At 48.4% G+C, this 10,910-nt stretch overlaps 1 protein-coding gene across 2 annotated transcripts in view; it reads right to left on the reverse strand.

The window, feature by feature from the left end:
• SLC39A11 (solute carrier family 39, member 11) overlaps positions 1-10,910 on the reverse strand; it is a 458,174-nt gene that overhangs the window by 82,543 nt on the left and 364,721 nt on the right. For both annotated transcript variants that reach the window (XM_011935093.1, XM_011935156.1), the window contains exon 7: positions 3,052-3,121. In XM_011935093.1, the coding sequence (XP_011790483.1) occupies positions 3,052-3,121 (70 nt within the window). The remainder of the gene's footprint in view (positions 1-3,051; positions 3,122-10,910) is intronic.

Raw genomic sequence — 10,910 nt, forward strand, 5'->3', positions numbered from 1 at the left:
GGCATGGTGGCGGGCGCCTGTAGTCCCAGCTACTTGGGAGGCTGAGGCAGGAGAATGGCGTGAACCTGGGAGGTGGAGCTTGCAGTGAGCTGAGATCGCATCACTGCACTCCAGCCTGGGCGACAGAGCAAGACTCCATCTCAAAAAAAAAAAAAAAGAGGGAACCGAGAGTATGGGTGGATTTAGTGCAATTGATCAAAGTCTCATCCTGGATTGCAGGTGGTAATCTAAGGCAAGATACTGCCTTGGTGTATGAACACCATAACAGCCTGTTTCTGTAGGGCTGGCTTCTCTGTGGACTCTACACACAAGCACAGATGCTGGTTTGAAAGCCCCAGCATTATAAGACAACCGGAAGCTGCAGCCCTTGACGTCCTTGTGTCAACAGGCACAACACTGGCCCCAACCTGTTATTGGTTGAGCAATTCTACAGCCTTGCAGGGTGGCAGGCTCTGCCTGTCCAGGCTACACTTCAGCACGCACCTTTCCCTCGTGGCTACTCAAGTGGAAAGTGCTCACTCTCCACTACACTCCAGTCCCTATCCTCCTATGAAATCCTACATGTAGTGTGAACTAAAGGCAGAGAAAGCTAACAAGCCTTGGCCTGGGGGCTGTTCTACATCTTGCCACCCAAGAAGAAGAGGGCAGACATTTAGGAAGGAGGGAATCACAAACTCTACGTGTTTTTCAAAGTGGGGAGAATGGGCTGAAGGGTCAGGTTGAGGGAATGTTCTTCCCCCATTGCTTCTCTGCAGCCTGCATTGCAGGGCCCCCCGCCCTCATTACTCTGTGGACACAGTGGCAATGACAGCAGAGCTCCGTCATTCCTGCCCTGCAGGCTGTGACAATAATGGGTCAGGAGTGGGGGCATATGGACCCTCCAGTGATGCTTGTATAGCAGAGGGTCTCGTGAGGCTGAAGACACTGAGGCCTGCTGCACTGACTCCACCCCAGGTAGAGGATCCGGGTGAGGGCTTTTATAACTCAGGGAGAATCTGTTTAGTCCAAGGAAGGGAGGAGCTGAGTTGGAAATATTTTTGCTGCACTTTCTTCCGAAATACTTACAAAGATTGGCAGAAAGTGCAGGTGATAGAACAGAGGAACATTGGAGCTGACATGATGATGTCGCGGGGGACGTGGTGCCACCAGACAGAGAGCCTGGCCTGTGAGTTCCATGCCTAAGGCACAGCTGTCACTTGCTGGGCACAGATCTTCTGCAGCCTGTGTGGTTTCCTGTGCTCCGGGGAGGACCTGGCCTTTGAATGTTTATAAGGTCAGACCCCAGACCCTCTGGGCTCTTCGGCCTCGTGGATATTGCTTGACTCTGAAGTCTCTTGTGGTCTAGTGGAGTCAGGATCAAAACTGCTGTGCCAGGGGCAGAAGAGCTACATGCCCCCACCCCAGGCCCCGCGCTTAGAAGAGTAGTCTGCAGGATGTGACGAGTCATCATTAGCCCTTGTTTTGGGTGATACTTCTTCTATTCTAAAGGCTCTGCCCTCATCTACCATCTCATGTGATTTTCACCATGGGCATTATTTTAATGAATGACTTGGGAGTCTGAGAGGCAGGAATATGAAGTTGAGAACATGAAAAGTTTTGCCCTAGAACATTCCAGTCCATGCACATATTTGAGGCTTCATGGAGCAGGCACGCCTCTTAACATACAGCCTTAGAATTCAGTGACCGGCAATGACTACATTTAATACACAGGGGGCTCCACTTCAGCTGGGGAAACAGATGCAAGGAAGTGGCCTGAACACAGTCCTCAGGGTGCATAAACAGGCCCCACGCAGGCTTGGTAACTGGGGAAGGATGGAAAAGGGGTTATGTGAGAAATTCGTTTTTGACAGTCACGATCAACGGGTGCAGGAGGGAGTGCTATTTCCTGGGGGGAGTCAGGGAGAATATTTTGGGACTGCATCAGTCTGAAGACAGTGAATGAGCTACAGGAGTGATAAACCAGTCGCCCCTGAGTCACCGCACTGAGTTATGTTTTAAAATAATTGTGAATTCAAGTACCTTTAGATAGCGCGCATGCTGTTTAAAGTTTGCCTCAGTCCTCATGGTTCCCAACTGTCTTCACCTGACTGTCTCCACCCATTTTGATGATCTTTTAGTCCCCTGAAGCCACTTGAGTTTGCTGCCTTCAGATAGAAGGTTCCATCCTGCAGAGTGTGGCATTTACGGCTTTGTGGGTCTGGGTGAACCATGGAGACCTCACCTGCACCATGTCTGGAGAACAGCGTGTGATCCCAAGGCTGTGACCTTACCCACGCCCTGTTTATTTCCAGGCAGGTAGAAGAGCAAAGAATTTACAAGGCCCAGTGCTTGTGTATGGAAGGTGATGAAAAATGAGGCATTGAGAGTGACGGCAGGGTTGGCTTGGTCAATTGGGTACAGCAGTGACAGGGAATCCTGGAGGAAGGGCAGGTTCTACATGACAGCAGATGGAGAAATATAAGAACACATTCAGGACAAAAGACTGGGCTGGAGCTCGACTTGGGTATCACCAGCAAACACATGGGAAATAAAGTCACAAGAATGGAGAAGGTTGCCCAGGGATGGTGCGTTCAGTGAAAAGGAAGGATGCTCTAGATACAGGTCCCCGGGAGCATCACCTCTTAAGAACAGGCCATAGGATGAGAAGGGACTTTCCAGGAGCAGGTGGAAAGAGAGAGGGAAACCAGGAGAGCCCAGCGTCAAGAAAGACAAAGGGAGGGCTTCAAAAAGGAAAGGCCTGAAGAATGTCAGTGGCTGCCTTTGCTTTTTGTCATCAGTCTTCACACCTTTGAAGTGCTTAGAGTACAGCTTGCGATTCTGTCCACGTTTCATTTTCAGAATGATCATCACCCACTTAATAGATCATTTGAAAGACTCCTCTCTCAGGAAACTCCTCTCTCAGGGATGGCCTTCACCGGACCCCATGCGGCCTCCATCAGTGGGGTTGGGGTGCCGAATGATAATGCACAGACAGCCCACCCAGGTGACACGCACACCCGGAGCACCCCTGGGTGCAGAAACATGCTCTGGGGTACCAGGGTACTGGCTTACCTGGCACTCTCAAAGGTAGCAGATGCCGTCTTTTCTATAGCCCCGAATCCAACTCCAACAGCGAGACCCTCTGAAATAGACGTAAGAAAAACAAGAGGGGTTAGGAATATTTCCCAATAAGGAACATCACCATTACTGTCACTGTGTCAAGTAGGACTGCATGAGGCTGCCAGTCACAGGAAATCATACTAACAGCAGCTTAAACCCAGGGAAACTAAGGCATGGTGGCCAAATGGCTGCTGCCTGCTTCTCTATGGCCTGCAACCTAGGAATGATTTTTGTATTTTTTAAGTAATTGAAAAAACAAAGACTACTCATGACACATGAAAATTATATAAAATTTGGCCAGGCACGGTGGCTCATGCCTGTAATGCCACCACTCTGGGAGGCCGAGGCAGGCGATCACCTGAGGTCAGGAGTTTGAGACCAGCCTGGTGAAATCCCATCTCTACTAAAAATATGAAAGTTACCAGGGCATGGTGGTGCATGCCTATAATCCCAGCTTACTCGAGAGGCTGAGGCAAGAGAATCACTTGAACATAGGAGGCAGAGGTTGCAGGAAGCCAAGAGTATGCCACTGCACTCCAGTCTGGGTAACAAAGTGAGACTCTGTCTCAAAAAAAAAGAAAAAGAAAAAGAGAAAAGAAAATTATATAAAATTCAAATTTGAGTGTCTGTAAATGAAGTTGTATTGGCACACAGCCATGCTTATTGGCTGACGAATTGTTTATGGCTGGTTTCATGTACATTAGCACAGTGAAGTAGTTGGGACAGAAACCGTATGGCCTGAAACCTAAAATATTTACTATCTGGACTTTTCATAACCCCTGGCATAAACACACAGGGCTTTATTTATTAGCTCATGCAACAGAAAGTCCAAGGTTGATACAGCAGCCCAATGATGTCACTGTAGACACAGGCGTCTTTTGTTTTCGGTTTTGTGTTTTCTTTTATTTTCTTCGTCCTCACCATTAGGTCCTCATAGTTGCAAAGTGATTGTGCTACCTCCAGGCATCTCAACTACATCCTAGGCAAGAAGAAAGTAGAAAGGTAGAAACCTTTCTTTATCAAGTCTTTGTCTCATTACTCTGGAATGAACGCCTTTCCCGGCATCCCTCATACCTCTTTGGCCAGAATAGGAGCAAATGCCCATCCCTGGATCCATCACAGCCTCAGGCCCCAAATCCTGAGACTCCGGGACTGACTGAGGCCAGTCTTCATCCCTCTCTGGGGCTGGGAAAGAGTCTACCGTGCCCATGCTCCCTGAAATCAAGGGAGCCGCCATCTGAATAAACTGGGGTCTTGCCAGCAGGAAAGGAGGAGGGGTGGCACGATCACCACCACCAGCATGCATTTGCATTTTTATTTATTTTTATTTTTTATTGAGACAGAGTCTTGCTCTGTCGCCCAGGCTGGAGTGCGGTGGCGCCATCTCGGCTCACTGCAAGCTCCGCCTCCCGGGTTCATGTCATTCTCCTGCCTCAGCCTCCTGAGTAGCTGGGACTACAGGTGCCCGCCACCACACCCGGCTAATGTTTTGTATTTTTAGTAGAAATGGGCTTTCACCGTGTTAGCCAGGATGGTCTCGATCTCCCAACCTTGTGTTCCACTTGCCTCGGCCTCCCAAAGTGCTGGGATTACAGGCATGAGCCACCGCGCCCAGCCAAGCATACATTCTTACATGACTGCTCTTTGAAGAACATTCCAGCTTGCAAAGGAACCACCCTCAAATGGTGCAGACAGATGCGGTCTACACTGAGGGGGTGGCTAGAGTCGAGCTTGCAGCATCGGGCTAGACAAGATGGGTTTTCAGGTCCTTTCCTGTGGTTCACGGGCTTGCCAAGTTCACCAGCCACCCGCCTAGGGATCAGATGTGGGAGGATGACGCTGGTCTGCGTGTATCTGATGGAGTAGTGAGGGTCATGGAAGGAAATGGACCTGACCAGTGGCTGTGGACCAAAGGGCTGGAAGCACAGCGTCAGGACGCCTCTGACATCTGTGAAGAGGGCAATGATTCCCCTTGATCCAAACATGAAGGAGAACTACTGAATCACCACCACTGTTCAGCAGCAAGACCAAGGGCTTTGGGGGGTCAAATTAGAACTTTTTTTTAAGAAGAGGGAAGATATACAAATCTACTGAGTGAGAGGAACTCATTTTCTTTTGATTCACTGCCTCTTAGTATAGCCCATTTCTTCCTTGTGTCCTGTCTGCTTGAAGTGGGTCCAGGATGCTGGAATTGTGATACTGACTCCAGGAGACACCTGGGGACAAGAAGGCAGTGGAGACTTATCCCATGTTCAGGTGAAAGTGCTCACCTGTGATGCAGTCTGGCTCAACAAGCGACCGCAATGGGGTCTGGAGCCCAAAGAGCCTGCTAAGGAATAAGCTGTTCTTTTTTTTTTTTTGCCTCATTTTACCCTTTGTGTTTGATCTCCTGCGGGGTCCTGATGGGACAGCTGTGACCACTGTAAACCGCAGGTTGAGAATTTGGGATTCTTTTTTCTTTTTCCTTGAGACAGAGTCTCACTCTGTCACCCAGGCTGGAGTGCAGTGGTGCGATCTCAGCTCACTGCAACCTCCACCTCCTGGGTTCAAGTGATTCTCTAGCCTCGGCCTCCCAAGTAGCTGGATTATAGGTGTGTGCCCCCATGCCCAGCTAATTTTTGTACTTTTAGTACAGATGGGGTTTCACCATGTTGGCCAGACTGGTCTCAAACTCCTGACCTCAAGTGATCTGCCCACCTTGGCCTCCCAGTGTGCTGGGATTAAGGCATGAGCCACTGCACCTGGTGAGAATTTGGGATTCTGATTCCCTACCAGGTATCTTTCCACTTTTCTTACAACAACCAACGTCAGGACACAGAGTCCTAGGACATTAGAGCTTGCCCCACACTGCAAGCTCGACTCCAGAGATCAGCCGCTGTGACTCCTGGGCCCCTGCCAGGTTCAGAAGCCAGGTAGTTAGAGGGAGGTCTTTCCAAAACCAGACAACAGCATCAAGCCTTCTGGACCTGGCCTCTCAGCATGCATGCACACACCCAAGCAGGCTGAATGTAGTTGGCTGGAGTCAGCACTACCAGGGCAACCAGGCTTTAAAATCGATATGCATTTTAAAAAATTCTTTTTAATTTACAGTTGACAACCTTGAACAAGGCAGGGATTGAGGGCACCAATCCCCTGCACAGTCGAAAACCCACATATAACTTTTGACTCCCCCAGAAACGTTACTAATAGTCTAATACCAACCAAAAGCCTTATCAAGAACATAAAGTCAATTTATATATAGCACACATATTTTGTGTGCTATATATATTATATACGGTATTCTTACAAGAAAGTAAGCTAGATAACACTTCTTATATTCTTACAGTAAAGCAAGCTGCATAGAAGTTCTTAATGCTAAGAAAATCATAAGGAAGAGAAAATACATTTACAGTGCTGTACTGTATTTATCAAGACCATACGTTTACACTGTCTGTTCATAAAGAGGCGTTGTCTGTCTGAAACGGCAGGCACCCACAGCTGCAGACCTCAAACTATGGTACATATGAAGCAAGTTAATTTTTTCTTGTAATGTCATGACTTTTCTTTGCTTCTTGGGAGCACTTCCAGTATCCCTAATGGCCCTCTGTATGGGTCCTATGGTGTTATTCGAGGTTTATGGTATAGCACTAAACATGATGAAAAATACGTAAGAACTGAGAGAGATCACTTTTTACGGTAATATGCAATTCACTGCAGAGGTGAACTGCTCAAGAGGAGATGCTTAGTGTCACAAGGCCTTTTTTATTTTTATTTTTGAACTTGAGACGGAGTTTCACTCTTGTTGCCCAGGCTGGAGTGCAATGGCGCGATCTCGGCTCCCCACAACCTCTGCCTCCCGTGTTCAAGTGATTCTCCTGCCTCAGCCTCCCGAGTAGCTGGGATTATAGGCATGTGTCACCATGCCCAGCTAATTTTGCATTTTTAGTAGAGACAGGGTTTCTCCATGTTGGTCAGGCTGGTCTCGAACTCCTGACCTCAGGTGATCTGCCCTCACTCGCCTCGGTGACTTACAGGCGTGAGTCACCAAGCCAAGCCCGACAAGGCCTTTTACGCAAACACCTGCAGCACTTCAGCCCACTGCAACAGCAACAGGAGGTGGCTACAAAATGGTTGCAGTAGTACAGTGGGCTGTAGTTAATTCTATGTAGTAATGACGTAATATTACATCATTTTTAAAATGTTTTAATTTTTTGAAAAGTTTTTCATAGACATGGTCTCACTAAGTTGTCCAGGCTGATCTTGAACTCCTAGCCTCAAGGGATCCTCCTGCCTCAGCCTCTCAAAGTGCTGAGATTAGAGGCTTAACACTGCATCTTTATGTTTGCTTACATTTCTCTTCATTGTGAGTGGCACCATATATGACCTGTGTTTAAGGGTGTAATTTTTGATAAATTTTAACTTTTTGTAATAGATTTATGTATTTTTACAGTAATCAATGATAGACTAGACTAGTATCGACACATACATTTCACTGTAGGTATAAGGCTTATAGTCCAGTGTCCAGCATAGAAAGGGCCACCAGTGCCCCATTTCCTAAGGCAAAGAATCACAGAGAGATTAGGATCTTGAAGACAAGGCCTAATTTGGAGCCTAGAGGCCTAATGTAGAGCACCATCATTTGCATTAAAATGACTAATTCAAATATAGGTTGGAACTGTCACCTCCAGTCCACAGATCAGAGAGGGAAGGTGATGGGAGCTGGTCTGAGAGACACAGGTGGGTTCTGAGTCTGAGGCCCAGGGTGTAGGTCCTTCATCACTCCAGGAGTAGATATGATGAAAGCCACTACCCAAGTATCAGAAAGGGGTGTGGATCCATGTTCAATATTTTAAGGTTCGCCTGATGGATGTGACACCATCCAAAAGAGGTAGGCAAGAAGGAGTACCCAGCCAGGAGCGGTGGCTCCCGTGCCTGTAATCCCAGCATTTTAGGAGGCTGAGGTGGGCGAATTGCTTGAGATCAGGAGCTCAAGACCAGCCTGGCCAACATGGTGAAACCTCGTCTCTACTAAAAATACAAAACAATACCTGGGCGTGGTGGCTCACGCCTTTAATCCCAGCTACTAGGGAGGCTGAGGCAGGAGAATCACTTGAACTGGGGAGGCAGAGGTTGCAGTGAGCCGAGATGGCGCCACTGCACTCCAGTCTGGGTGACAGTGTGAGACTCCATCTCAAAAAAAAAAGAGTATCCTACGTGAGGTGCCTGACGTTGGTGAGAGCTGAATTTCAGGGCAGGCTGCGATGGATATGCCTAAGGGTTTCTGACATCCTTTCCATTAGGGAGGAGGCAGCCTTGTTTGTGCAGGCCGAGTCGTGGGAGCTGCCCGTGTCCATGGCCACGAGAATATGAACTTCGAGAACATCTGACCTGCTGCCACCTGGCCAGTGTCCTGCCTTTGAGGAGTCCAGTATTTACAAGCCTGCTATTCTCAACCTTGTTTTGCACTAACATACCTGAGACCATCCATCGGTAACGGTGGGTCTGCAAGGCACAGATCTTCACCAGGGACCCTTGGGGAGAAATCAAGGAAACTACTTCCTGACATTAGACAGGCATATCCCTCCCTTTGAGAAAATTCACTTTCTAAAACCATAAACAACAGCTGGTTGACTCTTTTGTTAAAAATTTTCTTCTAATTAGTCATTTTAATGCAAATAATAGTGCATGCTAATTAGCAAAACAATCGCTTCGAGTAGTTTAGCTCGAAGTTCAGCAGCCTCAGCTTGCTGACTTATATAAATGCTCACAACAGCTTTGGGAGGTTGGGGAAGGGAGAATCCAGTGAGCCGATGAGGAAAAGGGCCTGCCCTAGGTGACCTAGCTGGGGAGGCTAGAGCTGGGTCGTGAACCGCACTCTCTTATTCTATTCCCCACCCGCAAGTGTCCTCTGCTGCCCGGTTTGCTTGCAGCTTTCCTCCAGCTATGACATGGCCCCACGGGTAGTGAACACTGGCATCTGAGTCTCCGTACCCTGAAGAGGTTTGGAGCAAAGGGAATGCATTTTCCCTCCGGCCCATCCTGTACCTGGGGCCAGGCCAGTAGCAGGGACAAAAGTTCACAAATGAGCATTCTGTGATGGTTTAGAGATAAGCACATCTTTCCTCTCAGTTCTCCAGTGGCCCTGGCAGGAGGGAACCACAGCTCCACGCTGCCTTAGGAGGTTTCAGTCCACTTCCCCTCTGGATATAGAAAGTGAAACAGGAAGAAGAGGTCCTGGGGAAACACAGTGTATTTGTCACCACGTCTGAAAACAGAGGTGAGCCCTGAGAGTTGAGCTCATGAGAAGGCAGGACACATCAGTTACGCACGCAGAAAGAACACCACAGCGAGAATTCAGGCCGACACGGAAGATCAGCAGACGGTAGAAAGAACTCACTGGGTGGAAAAGGAAAGGAGGAAAAACGCCCACTGGTGCTCATGCCCCTGGTATCCCACCTCGAGTGCAAATAGAAGAAACCCAACTCATACTGTGAATAAGTTCTTGCCCCTTTACAAAGCTATTGCCATTAGTACTCAGGGAAAATGAACTGCCTAGCCTGGGTTAGTAAGTCCGACTGAACGCAGAGTGAGGCAGAGTCTGGAGGACAAACTCGAACATAAGCACCAAAGCGGAAGCAGCTCACTCCAACCCTCGCCTGGGGCTGGAAGGCGGCTGTGCCTGCCTCTCTCCACCCCCGCATTGCCCTTGCAACTCCATCCCTCCATGCCCTCCTCTGTGGAAAACAGTAACAAAAAGGGTTGAGATAAACCCAAGCTCAAATCTTAGTATACTGTTTAAGGTTCTTGCAAAAATGAAAGGGGAATAACATTGCTTTGCTTACAGGATGGTTGTGTTAAACGAAATGTACCTGGCTGAGCGTGGTGGCTCATGCCTGTAATCCCAGCACTTTGGGAGGCCAAGGCGGGCGGATCATGAGGTCAGGAGATCAAGACCATCCTGGCTAACGTGGTGAAACTCTGTCTCTACTAAAAATACAAAAAATTAGCCGGGCGTGGTGGCAGGTGCCTGTAGTCCCAGCTACTTGGGAGGCTGAGGCAGGAGAATGGCGTGAATCTGGGAGGCGGAGCTTGCAGTGAGCCGAGATCGCGCCACTGCACTCCAACCTGGGCGACAGAGCGAGACTCCATCTCAAAAAAAAAAAAAAAAAAAAAAAAAAAAAAAGAAAAAAAAAAATGAAGTGTACCTGACAGGCCTGTTCAGGGTTCCTCACTATTGACATCTGGTTGTGGGGGACTATTCTGGCCACTGCAGGGCGTTTTGCAGCATCCCTGGCCTCTACCCACTAGACGCCAGTAGCACCTCCTGTCCCAGTTATAACAAAGATGTCTTCAGAGATTGCCAAATGTTACTTTTCTTCTCTCCCGATGAGGGACACTTACAGAAAACAAAAAACATCAAACTATTATATTAATAGAACACTGTTAGAGTTTAAGTCAGTGGTAGGAAAGCAAACAATGAAAAGTGTTTTCTCTTTCAATGGAGCCATAAGCAGCTCTTAGTTTTAAGGGCATGGGGTGTAGTTTGCAGTCTTCTTGCCCAGTTCTGGAGGCTGAGAAGTCTGAGATCAAGGTGCCCGCAGAGTTGGTGTCTGGTGAGGGCCAGCTTCCTGGTTCACAGATGGGGGGGTTCCTTGCTGTGTCCTCATATGATGGGAAAGGTGAGGGGGCCTCTCTCTCGGGCCTCTTTTATACGGGCATTAATCCCACTCACGGGGGCTCCAACCTCAAGACCTAATCACCTCTCCAGAGTCTCACTTCCTGATACCATCGCATTGGTGGTTAGAATCTCAGCATACACATCTTTTCTTTTC

Source organism: Colobus angolensis, unplaced genomic scaffold, assembly GCF_000951035.1.
Source record: "Colobus angolensis palliatus isolate OR3802 unplaced genomic scaffold, Cang.pa_1.0 Scaffold1, whole genome shotgun sequence".
Lineage (NCBI taxonomy): Eukaryota > Metazoa > Chordata > Mammalia > Primates > Cercopithecidae > Colobus > Colobus angolensis.